Raw genomic sequence first — 18535 nt, 5'->3', positions numbered from 1 at the left:
TTTGATCTTTATTACAGAATCAGATCATCAGCATGTTTTTCATCTCCATATGGAAATTAGCATCAATTTCAACAGCAAGACTAGTTTTCACTTAGCAGTTGAACATTTCCCCATCCATTTGCTCCCAACTGTATCCAGTGACTTTGCAAGTTTTCAACTCCACGGCATTGACTTAAATTGCTACATTCAAGTATGTACCACCATATACTGGCTCTCAGGACAGCTTCCCACCTTTCTCAATGATTTATAGCATTTCTTGGCTTAGCTTGGTAGGTATCTTGACATTATCTATGATGAATTTAAATACAAAATGCATGCTAATTCATCTAAAATGCCTTTTCTTCAGATTTACTTCGTTAATTGAACTCCACATAATTTCATTTCCACTCCACTTCAGCCACTTTCCCTGAACATATTTCATCTTTTACAAAATCCTTACCTTCAGTTCCTTCATGGAATATAATCTATTCTGGTTTCATTAACTTTATGTGTTTAGTTGTATTTCTACTCAGGAACAATCCAGTTGTTAACCAGTGAAATGATAATGCAGAAAAGTTTTTATTATCATAGCAAAATCACTTGATTCCCCAACCTTTAGCAAGAATGTGATTTACAATGTTCCTCGGATGGGGTAAAGCACTGTTTTTGGTTCATTTTTATAAAATGTAATTTCAAACTACCCTTCTGAAATCTGCCAGCAGTAATGCCACTTTAAAAGATAGCTAACATATGCTGCTGAATTTCAGAAGTACATGCACTGAGAATCACACTGTCAATACTAAGCAGGACAGTGGCTTAGTGGATTGGCAGCGACATGCTAATCAATTCATTGATTTATTACATTAAAATGCTTCTTCTTGGAGTTAAATCCATACATTCATTAGATTTAAAGAGGCCAATATCCAATGCTCCTTCCCAACAAAGAACCAGAATATCCATTCTCCCTAGCAACTACCATGTAATACATTCCAGTAACTAATTGTTGAAAACTAGTACACTATTGAACAATATTTTGTTAAAAAAAGTCTCACTTTTGGTAACAAATAGGATACAAACAATACATCTTACCCTCTTTTAACAGACTCTAAAAATTGAGCATTTGTTGGGTCATTGTAAGGTCTCAATTCTCCATCATCTAAACTGAAACCATTGCTCCACAGCTTAAGCAAAATCTGAACCTTTTGGACATAGAAAATAAAAAGTATAAGAATCATCTCCATCAAACAATTTAAGTTGCAAATATGATTATCTAACAACATACATCATTTACATAATTTAAAATACAGAGATATTTGTACTATTCTTTATTCACAGTTAAAAGATGTGGAACTGTATGTCTGCTTAGCAGACTTTTTTTTTTTAAACTGACAATGGTTACAAATACCAAAGGTCCTACAGGTGGACCTTGGCTTTAAAGTACAACCACTCATGGTTCACTGAGAAAATTAAAGCAATTGGAAGACAGGATCCAGCTGATACCTTGTTACTCCCACCCTGCTCCTTCACCTCCACCCATATTCTTCTCTGCTCCAGAGCTTAAATACTCAGGCAAAGGCAAGACTGAACTTTCAGTGACATTCCAAGAAACTACAAATGTTTTAAGTGAAATTAAAACTCCAAAATTTCCAAAGGAAATAGAAACAAAGATGAGTGTAGGTGTTCTATATTTACAACTCACTTTATATTATCCCAGGATGCAATTTATAATTATTATATATATCAAAGGTCATTCTGCTTGTGAATTACACATTCTTTCCATAGTTAAGTATCGCTAAGTCATGAGTGAGAAAAAACATTGAGACTGAAAACTCACACACTGGTTCTTTTAATCCATGCTTAAACTAATAACAAAGAGATTATACTTATATTATTAATTTTTTATTTTAAAACAAACAATAGGAACTAGAGGCAAATACCTATACATTTTCATTTTGATTATTATACTTACATCTTGCAGCTGCTTTTCGCCATATATGTATTCAGACCGTTTACAAAAGGAATTACCCAGTCTATATCCTCCACCTGTAAATGACTAAAATATACACCGAGTTAGAAATTCACTAACATGGGGGCGACCGGCCAGGTGAGACAAGCAGCTTGAAGCTCCACGGCAGTCCCGGGCCCCGCCCACGACACGGTGAGGTCTACTTAGCCTCGCAGGCGCCTCCAAGGCCCAGTCCCATTCCCCTCCACCCCAGCGCCTCACCTCTGGCCTTCTGGCTTTTCTGCTACCTGGTCCCACACTACAGAGGCACAGGAGATTATAAAGACCCTTGTCCTGAGCGCCACAAGACAGAGCAGAAGTTAGTAAAAGAAAGAGGGCTTCTCAGGCTCCACCATGAAAACCAAAGCTCAGCGGGAAAGTAAAGAGAATCTCTACAATAAAGGCACATCAGACCACTGCACTTGGTCTGCTGCTGGCTTGCTGAGTCCCACTGACTCGTATATGCACACGGATTCCTACGTTGCCTACTGTGACAGCAGAGACATACCCTGAAGGAGGCCCATAATTTCTATTGCTATTTGCAAAAAAGAAAAAAAAATTTTTTTCCTCTTATTTTTAATTCTTCATTTTTACTTTTTTCTACTCTTCAGTTTTACTTTTCTTTCATCTTTTCTTTCTCTCTCTCTCGCTCATTCTCTCGCTGTCCCACATTGTTCCTCATCTCCCCATTTGTTCCTTTCTGCACTGAATTCGGATTTCTCCCTTATTGTTTTTTTCTTCTCTTTATCCTTCTCTTGATTATCACTAGGTTTAAAGGAAAGTAAATACAGTATCTGGCCTCCCTGTTGCTGTTAGGTGATTCCATTCACATCTCTGTTCTTTCATTCTGCCATTTTCTCTTGCCTTTAACAACTTCTTAGAGTTTGTGTGATCTTTCTGTGTCTTCTGGCCTCAACGCTAATCTTACCTGTTCTTTCTACCTGTCCCTCCCTCCCCAACTCCTTGTAACTCCCCAACCTGAAGGGAAAAGATGCTATATTGAAGAGTTTATTCATTATAAACTTACGTTGGGTTGGTCCTCGGTTTTAATTTAACTCACATAGTTAAAAGTGATAGATTAATAACTACCACAAACTGTCATTTTCTAAGCTATGCTTGATGGTATGGTATTACTGACTATGTCATTTGGGCTAACATGTTGTGATTGATCTAATTAGTTTTCCTTCCTGGTATAAGGAAAATAAAATAGCCTCAAGAGTCATTAGAGTCTCAAAACTCAAACACAAGCTATATCTGGAAGACACCTCTGAAAAGCAATCATTCCACAATGGTTTTAAAGCAACAAAGATACCTACATTGAGCAATTTTGAAACATCAACCCAGGAATTAAACCAAGGACAGTACCAAAAACAAGAAAGAGAAGACACTTAAGCAAGGCACAAACGCAGGCTTCCACACCACAAAAAGGAAATTCTGGGGAAAATGAGGTGGAAAACTCTGATAAGCAACCACTTGGACACTCTGAACTGACAGCACAGGAAGTAACGAAACAGATGCATGAGGCTCTAGCAAAATTCAAAACAGAAATAATCTCCTAGATAAATACAGATATGGTGAGCAGAGTGAAAGACATGATTAGAGGCTCTAGAGCAGAAACAGATAAGAAAATAGATGAGATCAGAAACATGCTGGAAGCCATGAATGCCCAGCATAAGAAAGAAATGGAAACCATGTTCGCCCAACATAAGAAAGAAACGGAATCCATGAAACAGATTCAAACAGATATTCAGGAGATTAAAAACTCCATTGAAAGCATGCAGAGTAGACTAAAAGAATCTGAAGACAGAATATCAGATATAGAAGACAGGATTGCAGTTAAGGACCATGAAAACAGAGATTTCTTAAAGATAGTAAGGGACCACGAGAAATCAATCCAACAGCTGCTAGATGATGCAAAGAAGAATAACATAAGACTCATAGGAGTCCACAAAAAAACAGGAGAAAGTACAATTGACATAAAAAAAACTGTTCACAGAAGTAATAGTAGAAAACTTCCCAGACAGAGGTAGAGAACTGGACATATAGATAAGTGAGGCATATAGAACTCCAAACAGCCATGACCAAAAAAAATCTACACCTAGACATATAATAGTTAAGATCCCAGAAACCTCACAGAAGAACAAAATTCTACAGGCACTTAAAGAAATGAAGAAGTCATCAAGAAGGTCATTCACCGTGACCAAGTCAGGTTTATCCCAGGGATGCAAGGATGGGTCAACATCCATAAATCAATAAATGTAATACACTACATTAACAGAGTCAAGGACAAAAACCACACGATCATCTCAATAGATTAAAAAAAAACATTTGACAAAATCCAACACCCATTCATGATAAAAACGCTACAGAAAATTGGAATAGAAGGGCTTTATCTCAACCTGATTAAGGCTATCTATGAAAAACCAACAGCCAACATCATACTAAATGGTCGAAAACTGAAAACTTTCACGCTAAAATCAGGAACATGACAAGGATGCCCACTATCACCACTCCTGTTCAATATTGTTCTGGAAGCATTAGCCACAGCAATTAGAAAAGAGAAAGAAATAAAAGGAATAAAGATAGGAAAGGAAGAAGTGAAACTGTCATTATTTGCTGATGATATGATACTTTACATAGAAGACTCAAAAAACTCACTCAAAAGTCTTCTAGACCTAATTGACAGATACAGTAGAGTAGCTGGATACAAGGTCAACACTCAAAAAACAATAGCATTCTTGTACACAAATAGCAGACTCACTGAGAGAGAAATTAGGGAAACAATTCCTTTTACAATATAGTATACAAAAAATGAAATATCTAGGAATCAATCTAACAAAGGAACCAAAAGACCTCTACACTCTGAAAAAGGAGATCGAGGAAGACAGAAGAAAATGGAAAGACATCCTTTGTTCCTGGGTAGGAAGAACCAATATAGTGAAAATGGCTATACTTCCAAAACTACTATATAGATTCAATGCAATGCCGATTGAAATTCCAACAATATACTTCACAGAAGTAGAGAAAACAATCCAAAAAATTCATTTGGAAGCAGAAGAAACCTAGGATAGCAAAAGCAATTCTAGGCAACAGAGACATGGCTGGGCATATCACAATCCCCAACTGGAAACTATACTACAAAGCTAGTGTGATAAAAACAGCATGGTACTGGCAAAGAAACAGACCCAAAGATCAGTGGAATAGAAGATGCAGAAACAACTCCAGACATACTCAGTCACCTCATCTTTGACAAAGGAGCCAGCTACCCTCATTGGAGGAAAGATAGCCTATTTAATAAATGATGTTGGAAAAACTGGATTTCAACCTGCCAAAGATTAAAACTAGACCCATACCTATCACCATGCACTAAACTAAGATCAAAGTGGATTAACAATCTAAAATTAAGACAGAAACACTAAACTTGCTTGAAGATAAGTTAGGTAGAACTCTTGATGACATTGGCATAGGAAAAGACTTTATGAACAAATCTTCAGTAGCATGGGAGCTAGCACAAAGAATCAACAACTGGGATCTCATCATATTAAAAAGCTTCTGCACTGAAAGAGAAACTACCAACAGAGCTAAGAGACAACCTACAATGTGGGAAAAAATTTTTACCAGCTGTACCTCAAAGGTCTGCTATCGAGAATATATAAAGAACTGAAAAAAATCATACCCTCCAAATTCAAAGACCCAATTCAAAAATGGGAATCCGAAATGAACAGACATTTCTCAAAGAAGTAAAAACAGCAAATAAATATATGAAAAAATGTTCAACATCACTGGTCATTCGAGAGATGCAGATGAAAACAACACTGAGATTCCACCTCACCCCACAAAGAATGGCTGCTATCAAGAAATAAACCAGTAACAAATGCTGGTGGGGGTGTGGAGAGAAAGGAACCCTTCTCCATTGTTGGTGGGAATGTAGATTGGTGCAACCACTGTGGAAGTCAGTATGGGGATACCTCAAAGAACTAGGACTAGAGGTCTCATTTGATCCAGCTATTCCCCTATTGGGAATCTTCCCCAAAGAATTAAAAGAATCATACCACAGTGATATATGTGCACCTATGTTTATAGCGGCACAGTTTGTAATAGCTAAAGCTTGGAAACAGCCCAAGTGCCCATCAACTGGAAACTGGATAAAGAAAATGTGGTCTTTTAAAATAAAATGGAGTACTACTCAGCCATAAAGAATGAAAAACTAGAGACATTTATAGCTAAATGGATGCATATTGAGGCCATACTCTTATGTGAAATAAATAGGATATACATGTGTAAATACGGAATAGTTTCTCTAGTGTGAGAAATTGAAAGTGTAAATAAGGCTGAAAATGATTAAAATGAATAATTGATAATTTGAAATAAGAAAAGGTCCTAGGGTTTGGGGATGGTGGGAGGGGAAGGGGAAAGGGAAGAAGGGAAAGGAAAAATTATGAGAAAGAAAAAAAATGGAATCAAACTCTGTGTAAACAGGGAAGGGTGGAGGGGGTGAAGGGTGCACAGGTAATGGGAGAAAAAATAAGAACTAAGATGCATCATGTTCTGGTACAAACACCCAATGATAAATGTAAATGTATTGTATACCTAAAATGTACCAATAAATATATATATATAAAAGAAATTTGCTAAAACTTATTTATCAAAATGTTATTATTACAGCTGATATATTTTAAAAGTAGGTAAATTCTAATTGGCCAAATTGCTTGACACTACAAAAATTTTACACTAGAATTAACGTCTTATGTTGTAGAGAAATGTACTCAAGTAAGAAATTAGGTGTCTTTCATAAAAACATTAGTAACTCAGAAGTTGAGCTAATTTGCACAAATCTGAAAATAAGATACATATTTATACATTGAAATATACATTTACAAGTACATACAGATTCACAAAGGCCACCATAAGTATTATATGACAAGTCTTATAATAAATTGTGATTAAACTATATTTCATGAAGAGTTTCACAGAGCAAAGAAATTTTGTAAGGAAGTATAAATTACTAGCCATTAGTAAAATGCAAATTAACATCATTAATCATTAGGAAAAGGCAAATTAAAACCACACTGTTATCACAACACACCTATCAAAATTTCTAAAATTAAAATTAAAAAATTTCTAAAATTAAAAATAGCAATACCAAATGCTGACAAGGATGCAGAGAAACTGGATCTCTCATATACTGTGAGAATATAAAATGGTACAGCCATTTTGGAATGGGATGCTATCAGGAATACAAAGAACAAAAAGCCAATAAACACAATAACTATGATGTACCTCAAGGACATTCTGCAGAGTGAAATGATACTCTTCAAAGCCCACCTGTTATATGATTCCATTTGTATAACATTCTCAATATTACAGAATTACTGAGATGGAAAAAAGATTAGTGGAAGCCGGTGATTAAGAGTGCTGGGAGAGAAGGTGGTGGGTACAACTACAAAAAGGTATGCTTTGTTGTAACAGAACAGTATCTTGAATAAGTTATTTCACAGAACTATACATGATAAAATGACATAGAATTATATATACACATGTTCCAACGTCAAACTCTTGGCTTTGATCTTGTACTACTGTATAATCATATAAAAGTGAATCAGAGGGTGAAACTGGGTGAAAGGTATGTCGGTTCTTTCTGTATTCTTGTAAATTCTTGTGAACCTACAATCATCTCAAAATTAAAAGGAAATTAAAAATTACTTAGAAAAGAAAGTATCACAACTTTCAATCATTAATAGATTACAATCTCATAAAAATGAAACAAATATTTAAAATAACATAGAAGAAAAATGTTTACAAACAACTTAAAAATGAGATCAAATATAGAAATGATTTAATGTTAAAATAGCACAGACCTTACATTTGTCATCACTTGAAGATCTTGTGGCTTCATTTAGAGGGATAGCCCCATGTTCCTTTGCCTCTTTAAAAAGTTCATTCACAATTTTCCCAGTTGAAGGTCGAACTATACGTAATCCACTGTATTCATGTTCACCTGAATAAAATCTTTAAACATTATAGTTCATGAGTAAAAAATTAGAATACACAAACTACTTTATGAGAAACTACAAAATAAACTACATGGTCTTATAAAATTTTGACTTTAAAGAAGGCATTCCTGACTTCTATGGAAATATTTTGTAAAATAAGATTAAGGAAAAGATCAAATAGGAGACAGTTCATATACTTTCTCACTGAATTTATAGAGATTCTGACAGCGAATAATTCTTCTAAGAATTAAGTTGTCACATAGTTTTTTTTTAAAATTCAACCTGTGCTTCAACTTGACTATTTAGACCATTTACGTGTGATATAATTACTGACATATTTATGATTTAGTTATGCTTGAATTCAATTCTCATTCTCTTATTTCTTTTTTTTGTATTAAATTCTTTTATTGGTACATTGTAGGTATACAACACAATTACATTTCTCATTGGGAATTGTACCTTTACATAACGCATCTTGGTTCTTATTTTTTCCCCATTCCTAGCCCTCCCTTCATGCCCTCCACCCTTCCCTATTTACAAAGACTTTATTTACATTTTTTCCATTTCTCATCATTTTTCCTTTCCCTTCTTTCCTTTCCCCTGCCCCTCCCAATGCCCCTACCCCTTTGGACCTTTTCTTCCTATTTTGCATTATTGATTATTCATTCTAATCATTGGTACATTTTAGGTATCCAATATAATGACATTCATCATTGGAAATTTGCACCTTTACATAGTCTCTCTTGGTTCTTATTTTTCACCCTTGCCCAGCCCTCCCTTCAACCCCTCCAGTCCTCCCTATTTACAAAGATTTTGTTCCTATTTTTCCATTTTCTCATATTAACCCTTTCCCTTCTATCCTTTCCCCTAGCCCTCCCACTTCCTTCCCCTTTGCCCCTTTTCTTCCTATTTCACATTACCTATTATACATTTAGTCCTTATTTACACTTTCAGTTTCTCACACCAGAGACACTATTTGGTATTTACACATGTGTGTCCTATTTATTTCACTTAAGAGTATCACCTCAATGTGCATCCACTTAGCTATAAATGTCTCTAATTTCTCATTTTTTATGGCTCAGTAGTACTCCATTTTATTTTAAAAAACCACATTTTCTTTATCCAGTCTCCAGTTGATGGGCATTTGGGCTGTTTCCAAGTTTTAGCTATTACAAACTGTGCTGCTATGAACATGGGTGCACATATATCACTGTGGTATGATTCTTTTAATTCTTTGGGAAAGATAGCCAGCAGGGGAATAGCTGGGTCAAATGGGACTTCCAGTTCTAGTTCTATGAGGTATCTCTGTACTGATTTCCACAGTGGTTGCACCAGTCTACACTCCCATCAAGAGTGGAGCAAGGTTCCTCTTTCCCCACAGCCCAGCCAGCATTTGTTATTGGTTGATTTCATGATAGCAGCCATTCTTTCTGGGGTGAGGTGGAATCTCATCGTTGTTTTCATTTGCATCTCTCTAATGACCAGTGATGTTGAACATTTTTTCATGTGTTTGCTATTTCTACTTCTTTGTTTGAGAAATGTCTGTACATTTCACATGCCCACTTTTGGATTTGATCTTTAAATTTATGAGGTCTAATTTTTTAAGTTCTCTATAGATTCTAGATAGTAGATCTTTGTCTCAGGAACAGCAGGTGAAAAATTTTTCCCACATTGTGGGTTGTTTCTTCACACTACTGGTGGTTTCTCTTGCTGTGCAGAAGCTTTTTAGTAAGAAGAGATCCCAACTGTTCATTGTTTGTGCTAGTTCACGGGCAACTGAGGTTTTGATTATAAAATCTTTTCCTACACCAATGTCTTCAAGAGTTCTACCTAACCTCTGTTCTAGCCGGTTCAGCATTCCTATTTTAATATTTAGTTCTTTAATCCATTTCGATTTTAATTTCATGCATGGTGAGGGATACAGGTCTAGTTTTATTGTTTGGCAAGTTGAAACCCAATGTCTCCAGCACCATTTATTAAAGAGGCTATCTTTCCTCCAGTGAGGGTGTTTGGCTCCCTTCTCCAAGATGAGATGGCTGAGTTTGTCTGGAGTTGTTTCTGCATCTTCTTCCACTGGTCCTCAGGTCTGTTTGCCAGTACCATGCTGTTTTTATCACAGTAGCTTTGTAGTATAGTTGCACGTTGGGAATTGTGATACCCCTTGCCATGTCTCTGTTGCCTAGAATTGCTTTTGCTATTCTGGGTCTCCTCTTGTTCCAAATGAATTTTTGGATTGTTTTCTCAAGGTCTGTGAAGTATGTTGCTGGGATTTCAATTGGGATTGCATTTAATCTATATAGTAGTTTTGGAAGCATGGTCATTTTCACTCTGTTGATCCTTCCTACCCAGGAACAGGGGATGTCTTTCCATTTCCTGATATCATCTTCAATCTCTCTTTTCAGAGTGCTATAGTTTTCAGAGAATAGGTCTTTTGATTTCTTTTGTTAGGGTGATTCCTAGATATTTCAGTTTTTTCGATGCTATAGTGAAAGGAATTGTTTGTCCTAATTCTGTCTCAGTGAGTCTGTTGTTCGTGTAGAGGAAAGCTATTGATTTTTGTGTTGACCTTGTATCCAGCTACTTTACTGAATTTGGTTATTAAGTTTAGAAGACTTTTGGTGGAATTCTTGGGGTCTTCTATATAGAGTATCACGTCATCTGCAAATAATGACACTTTGACTTCTTCACTTCTTATCTTTATTCCTTTTATTTCTTCCCCTTGTCTAATTGCTGTGGCTAATGCTTCCAAAAGTGTACTGAACAGGAGTGGTGACAGTGGACATCCTTGTCTTGTTCCTGGTTTTAGTGTGAAGACTTTCAGTTTTTAACCATTTAGTATGATACTGGCTGTTGGTTTTTCATAGATGGCTTTTATCAGATTCAGGTAGAGACCATCTATTCCAATTTTTTGTATGGGTTTTTAATCATAAAAGTGTGTTGGATTTTGTTAAATGCTATTTCTGCATAAATTGAGATGATCATATGGTTTCTGTCCCTGGCTCTATTGATATAGTGTATTACATTGATTGATTTGCGTATGTTGAACCATCCCTGCATCCCTGGAATGAATCCCACTTGGTCAGGGTGAATGATCTTATGATCTTCTGCATTGTATTTGCCAATATCTTATTAAGGATTTTTGCATCTATGTTCATTAGTGAGATTGGCCTATATTTCTCTTTTCGGTTGGGTCTTTCTCTGCTTTGGGGATCAAGGTGTTGCTTGCTTCCAGGAATGAATTTGGGAATATTGCTTCACTTTCAATTTCACTGAAGAGTTTAAAGAGTAGTGGCAGTAGTTTCTCTCTAAATGTCTTGTAGAATTCAGCAGTGAAACCATCAGGACTTGGGCTTTTCTTATTTGGTAAGTTTTTAATTAAATTTTCCATTTCATTGATTGATATTGGGTTGTTTAAAATTTTTAGGCCTTCTTCATTCAACTTTAGTAATTCATACATATCTAGGAATCTATCCATTTCTTCTGCGTTTTCCATCTTATTGGCATATAGGTTCTCGACATAGGTACTGATGATCTTTTAGATTTCTGCTGGGTCTGTTGTAATTTCATCCTTTTCATTCCTAATTGCATGGATTTGGGCCTTTTCTTTCCTTTTTGTGATAAGTTTGGCTAAGGGTTTGTCAATTTTGTTTATTCTTTCGAAAAACCAATTCTTGGCTTCATTGATTTTTTTTTGTATCATTCTCTTAGTCTTCATTGCATTTATTTCTGCTGATCTTTATAATTTCCTCCCTTGTATGAGCTTTGGGTTTGTCCTGCTCTTCTTTTTCTTGAAGCTTGAGGTTCAACATCAGGTTGTTTAATTGGGCTTGTTCTCTTTGCCTAATATGAGTTGTGAGACCAGGATAAATCCAAGAAACGCCATCTTGGCCTGTAGATAAACTCCCCTCATGCCCCTTCCCTTATAAAATAGATGTTTTTGTAACTGCTTGTTCTGCTTCTGTAAACTTGCTTCATTGCTTCTTGGAAAGAGATAGTGCCTGGTGCCTCTCTTTACTGTAAATTGCCCTAACCTGACACAGCGAGATAGCTGAGTTGTGAAAAATACTTTTGCAACTAGTCAAAAACATGTTAACCTCCCCTTGAACTTCTCTTCTTAAAATAACACCCTATATAAATTGTGCTGTTCCTGGACTCAGGGCTTCACTTTGCTTAGGGAGTGGAGTCCACATGTGTGAATAAACCCCTTTCAGTTTAACTTTGTCATTAGTCCCAGTGTTTGGTGATTTATCAGCTCGCTTGGCACAACATGAGTATTCACTGCTATGAATTTCCCTCCCAAGACTGCTTTCATTGTGTCCTATAGATTCTGATATGTTGTAATGTCATTGTCATTTAATTGAAGGAACTGATTTCTTTAATTTCCTCTGTGACCCACTGGTTATTCAGGTGTGCTGTTCAATTTCCATGTGTTTATGAAATTTTTGTGGTTGATTTTGCTACTGATCTCCAATTTCATTGCACTATAGTCTGATAATATACAGGGGATAAACTTCAATTCCTTTGCATTTACCTATGTTGTATGTGCAACTATGTGGTCTCTTTTGGAGAATGACCCGTGTGCAGCTGAGAAGAATGTGTATTCTGATTTTGTGGGGTAGAACACTCTGTAAACATCTGTTAAGTTCATTTGTTCAAGAGTTTGATTGAGTTCTAGTACTTCATTACTTATCTTTTGTCTAGTTCATCTATCTGTGACAGTGGGGTATTGAGTTCCCCCACTACTATTGTATTAGTGCATATATGACTTTTCATGTCTGTATTTGTTTTATATAGTTGGGTGCACTTGTGTTTGATGCATAAATATTTATGATTGTCATCTCTTACCCTTGGATTGTTCCCTTTACAAGGATGTCGTGTACTTCTTTGTCTCACTTAGTGTCGGTTTGAAATCTACTTGATCTGCAAAGAGGATAGCTACTCCTGCTTTTTTTCAGTTCCTGTTGCATGGAGTATTTTTTTCCATCCTTTAACTTTCAGTCTATGAGTTTCTTTTTGAATTAAGTGTGTTTCGTGCATGCAGCATATTGTTGGGTCTTGCTTCTTGACCCATTATGCCAATCTATTTCTTTTGATTAGTGAACTGAGACCATTAACCTTGATAGTTATAACTGATACGTATTCCCTTATCATTGTCATGACTTTTTTTCCTTGGATTCTCCCCTTTTGCATTTAATTTCTTGTCATGCCTGACAGATTCATTCTGCTGTGCTTCCTGGGGTTGTGATCCTCATTGTCTTTTCCTAGGATATTGTCTAAAATTTTTTGCAGTGCTGGTTTGGTATTCATGAAGTTCCTAAGGTGTTGTCATGAAAGTATCTTATTTCTCCATCAATTTTGAAAGAAAGTTTTGCAGGTTACATCAGTCTGGATTGGAGGCTGTTTTCGTTTAGGGATTGGAATACATCACTCTAAGCTTTTCTTAGACAAACCCTTGAGGGTTTGTGTTGAGAAGTCTGCTGTGATTCTGATGGGCTTTCCTTTGTATGTGATTTGTTTTTTTTTCTCTCACTGCTTGTAGTATTTTGTTCTTCTGCTGGGTTTCTGGAATCTTAACAATTATATGCCTATGTGTAGATTTATTTTTGATTAAGGCTAGGTGGAGTCCTATATGCCTCACTTATATGTATGCAAAGTTCTTTTCCAGTGCATGGGACATTTTCTGCCATTACTTCTGTGAACAGTTTTTTTTTTATGTCATCAGCACTCTCTCCTGTTTCTTCATTGACTCCAATCAGTCTTACGCTATTCTTCTTTGCATCGTGTAGCAGCTGCTGGATCGATGTCTTGCGGTCCCTTACAATTTTAAAGCAATTTTCCTTTTCCTGGTCAATAACTGCAATCTTATCCTCTGTATCTGAAATTCTATCCTCACATTGGCTCATTCTCCTGCATAGACTTTCAATGGAGTTTTTAATGTCCTGGAAATCTGTTTGCATCTGTTTTATGGATTCCATTTGTTTCATATTTGGGATTCCATCATGTTCCTGAGTTCCTCTGTAGATTTATCAATCATGTCTTGCACTATCAGCACAATCTCTGCTGTTATCTGAGAAATTATTTCTGTTTTCTTGTTCTCCGGATCCTCTTTTGTTGCCAGTTCAGGGAGTTCAGGTGGTTGACCATCAGTGTGTTCCATCTTGTTTCCATTTTGGGTTGCTGTAGGTGATCTGAAAGTCTGGTTTTGAGACTTGTTTACTTGTTTTCTCATTTCGATGAGGGGGCAGTGTGGAGGTGTTTGTGCTTCTGGCACCCACCCGGCTTATCTCCTCTGTGCTGGGAGTGGTGGTACGATGGCCTGGAAGCCTCCTCTGCGCTGGAAGTGGTGGTATGATGGCCTAGAAGTCCCCCTCTGCACTGGGAATGGTGCTACGGCAGCCTAGAAGTCTCCATGGGTTTTCGGGGAACTTGGAAAAACACTGCTGGGGAATGTGTGCTCAGCACCAAGAAAAACTTCTCCAGAAGTGGAGCCACCTGAAGACTGGTAAAAAGAATCACTTGAATGTGGCAGGGTGCAAAGGTCATCAGTGTGCCAGTGGCCAGTTCCCAGGAAGGGGCAGATGACTCTAGCTCTGACTGAGCTTCATGGGAGCATCCTCCACATCACACCTCCAGCCTCTCTCATTCAGTGCTGCTATGTGCTATCCTCTGAATCCTCAGCCAGATCATCCGATGAATGGATAGGATTGCAGTGTCTATGACTGCCAATCATGAAAGTCCCAAGCATGGTAGTCTGGTGTGCCTTTATTGCAGAGATTCTCTTCACTTTTCCAGTGGGCCTGTTTTCATCAGGGAGCCTGAGAGAGGCCTTCTCTCTGTTGTTCACTTCTGCAGGTCAGGAGAATGGCCTTTCAGTCCCCCTGTGCCTTGGCTGGGTCTCCAACTGGGTCTCCTGGTCACAAGTGGGCAGAGCAAGCCAGACTGAGCAGGGCACAGTCATCCCGTGACCACTCTGCTTGTGTAGCTAAGCTGGTGGCTGGTGGGCAGGCCTGTGATAAATTTTTCAATTTTTGATAAAATTATAGTTTCTGAGAATGAGATATAATCAGAAAATTCAAGTTTCTCCCCAGGAATAAGATCTGCAGTACTAAAAAAATGTTAACAGAAGTACTCCTAGCAAAAAATATACTGTATTCTCATCTCTTTGATCTCCACAGTGGTATCTGAATAGCAAACACATTCAAAAGGTCACTTACTAGACAAAGCATCATAGAACAGCAGGGATAGACTTCAAAAGCTAAAGATCCTTAAATGGAGGACAAAAGATTCATGAATGGATGGGCTTTAGCAAACATATGAACCCTCAAAAACAAATGACAAAATTGTACATGAATGTTACTTTGGAAGGAGAGAGCCTGCAACTTTCATCAGACCCTTAATGAATCCTATAACTCAAGTAATATTAAAGAATCACTATTCCCAAGAAAAATAGCATCCAAAATACAATTTCATATGATGCCTACTACAGTAACAGGTATTTTAGATAATTTTGTAAGTTTTTGTTAGCTTTTTGACTATAAAGATTTTTAGGAATAGTATCTAAATAATATTAATTTTTAAATATTACAATTTAAAAAATCCCCAGAGCCATTTGAATAGTTTGGGATTTGTGAATTTAAAAGGGGTTTTGCTTATAGTTAGAGTCTTCTTAAATGCTTTTTATAATTTTTAAAAAATAAAACGTACCGTTGAGGTGGTGTTCGTGGGCTCTTAAAGACTGTAGCTTTAGGTCTATCAGACTTGGAAGATTTGCATTTCACTTCATCTTCATATAATTCTGCAAGGGCCAACTGTAGGGTAAGAGGCTTTTACAAAGTATAATACTAGAAAAAAATTACTCTATGCAATTTATGAATATAATATTAACTTGAAATTGAGCAGTGAAAAAATTTTCTTATGAAAAAATGAAGGTTGTCGCCTCAAAGGATGACTTATTTTCAAAATAAATTCATTGGATGTCTCATAGAACCAAATGTCATATATGTTAGAGTAAATTAAAGTTACAATAACTGCTTAATTATTTTTCCATCAATTAATTATTAAAAAGTTTCAAAAACTGCCTTAGGTTACAAATCATTTTCAAATTTGGACCTATATAATCCTCTTCCAATTCTTTTGTTTTTTTTTTGGTACTGGGGATCGAACTTGGGTCCTTGTGCTTGTGCAGCAGGCAGCAAAACCGCTGAGCTAAATCCCCGGCCCCTCTTCCAATTCTTTTAAGAATTCTTGAAGCTTTTTCTTATTAATGTCAGCTTCTTTCATCATCTCAAAAATAATTTCATTTAGCTGTTTCCAAAATCCAAGTACATAAAACAATTTCAAGTGTTGTTTAAAAGTCCCTCAGACAAATGTCAAATTTAGCAAATGGGTTTCTGAAAAATATAAACCAATGAATTACACATGCAGTTTACACAGTATATCATTTAGAAAGCAATACAGTATTATCTCATTGTATATTATAGTGGATATCCTCAAAATGAAAGTTAAATTTGTTTTTCAAATGTTATTTTAAAACAATATTCCAAATATTTCAGTATTTATTTGTCCCCACTTTTGACATCTTTGAAAGATAACTAAAAAACTGATTCCTAAAGTTTCTGTGGTTATTCTGTTATAACTGGCATGACCATAGACACTAGGTGGCCCCTCCCAAGAACCAAACAAAAATTAAAATAAAACAAAAAAACCCCAAACAAAACAGACAAAGTGCTCCTTTTGGAAGCACAAAATATATGGAAACTATCATTATGAATTCTTTCCTCAGTAGAAAAAAAAAAGAACAGAGAATTAGGGCAAAGTTAATTCTTTAGGTGCAGTGCTGGGACAAACACTATACTGCTGGGCTATATCTCTGTTCTCTGAAAATTCTATGAGCCAACTTTTAAAATATATACAAAGAAGACAAAACTAAAAGGTTCCATTTTTACCTAATTTTCTTTACTTCATTTCTACCCCATGACCTTACACATACATCAACTTGCATTTCTAACATGGTAATTTTGCTAGAAATCCAAATTACAAATTGCTTTGTAATCTTAAAGAAATGAAGTCAAATCTTAATTTAGGCTCTTACTGTATGATCTTCAGTAAATTATTTAACTTCTCTGAGTCTTCATTTTTATATCTTTAAATGTATACAAAATTATCACTTGAGGGTCATTTGAAGGATTAATCATCAAGCACACAGCATGTGGGCTCCATCAATAGAAGATATTATGCTAAAAAATTGTATTAGTGATTCATTTTCCCCAGTATTTCCTTCCTTTCAGCAGTATTATTTATGTATCTCCTATGGTCTTTTACCCTTTGGTCTCCTCCAAAAAACAAAATGAAACAAAACAAATGAGCAAGAGAGGGAGAAACTGACTGTTGACTTGTTTCTAAAATTTTCACTAATTTTACCTCCTTGATATCTCTTCAAAACAGTATTCTTTTATGAATTTATTTCAGAGCCAATTATAGTACTACAGCTCTGTGAATTACTTTCATGGTATTCCTATTCTCATCAATGGAAATGTTTTCTGTATTTCAAAGACCTATTTAAGATACTTTATGTAAAAACTTTCATTGTCTTAACTAAATATCTTTCTTGGGTAAATCCTTGGTGCATATATTATCCTGTAATGACACTTAAACATCATATTGTCATTATAGGTTAAGTACTCTTTATTTGAAAGGCTTGGGACCAGAAGTGTTTTACAGTTCAAAGTTCCAGATGTTGGAATGTTTGCATAGACTGAGCACCTCTAATCCAAATGTCAAAAACCTGAAATGCTCTAAAAGCCATAACTCATGTGCTCAAAACATTCTGGATTTTGGAGCATTTCAAATTTTTGGATTTTTCGGAGGGACACTCAATCTGTATTTGTGTATTTTTACTGTATTATCTACCCTACTGGAATTTAAGTTCCCTAAATTTTTATAATATAATATATAACAGGCACATTGAATTATATAAAGGCTATAACACAACATGCATCATAAACATAAAGACAGTTTAATATAGTTATAGATTTTTAAATTGAGATATTTGCTGTACTTTTGTACCTTGTTTTTTGCTTTAAGATTTAAATAAAATGTTGCTTATTAAACAGCATTTTTCTTATGTAAAACAAATGAAGAGAGAAAATAATATTTTTACTCCATGGAATGTGGATCATATATCAACAAAGTAAGTATACTGGGAAAATGACACTAGAGTAGTGAGTCTATCTAGCTGAAAGGACCTACTGTAGTTGTTTACGGAACACCATTAATTCTGAAATAAGTGACATTTAGAAAGAATTGATGCCATGTGGTATCATATAATATAGGTTCACTAGTAAATATAAAAATTTTAAATTTATATTTTACAAAACAGATGACACCACACCAGAGACAAAGTGATAATTTAATCAAAACTAACTGAAACACTGGTTAAAATCAATAAATAACAAAATTTCAAAATTTATTAAGAAGATGTTTCAATAATACAGAGAAAATTCATCAGGATGATGTTCAAAATGTTTTGGATTTTGGAGCACTTTGGGTTTTAGATTTT

At 35.7% G+C, this 18535-nt stretch overlaps 1 protein-coding gene across 5 annotated transcripts in view; it reads right to left on the bottom strand.

Annotated features, from left to right (window-relative positions):
* Nucleotides 1-18535, bottom strand: part of Ubxn2b (UBX domain protein 2B) — a 79779-nt gene that overhangs the window by 59062 nt on the left and 2182 nt on the right. For all 5 annotated transcript variants that reach the window (XR_002393957.2, XR_205129.4, XR_002393958.2 and 2 more), the window contains exons 2-5: nucleotides 15682-15785; nucleotides 7843-7993; nucleotides 1949-2032; nucleotides 1069-1178 (exon numbers count right to left, since the gene is read on the bottom strand). Coding sequence is in view for 2 of the 5 variants with exons in the window: in XM_004842152.3 (XP_004842209.1) it covers nucleotides 1069-1178; nucleotides 1949-2032; nucleotides 7843-7993; nucleotides 15682-15785 (449 nt within the window). In the remaining 3 variants the exon portion in view is untranslated. The remainder of the gene's footprint in view (nucleotides 1-1068; nucleotides 1179-1948; nucleotides 2033-7842; nucleotides 7994-15681; nucleotides 15786-18535) is intronic.

Source organism: Heterocephalus glaber, unplaced genomic scaffold (assembly GCF_053883595.1).
Source record: "Heterocephalus glaber isolate CG9 unplaced genomic scaffold, H.glaber_assembly_v1.0 deba00001553, whole genome shotgun sequence".
NCBI classification, from domain to species: Eukaryota; Metazoa; Chordata; class Mammalia; order Rodentia; family Bathyergidae; genus Heterocephalus; species Heterocephalus glaber.
This window is presented reverse-complemented; position numbering and strand designations above follow the sequence as displayed.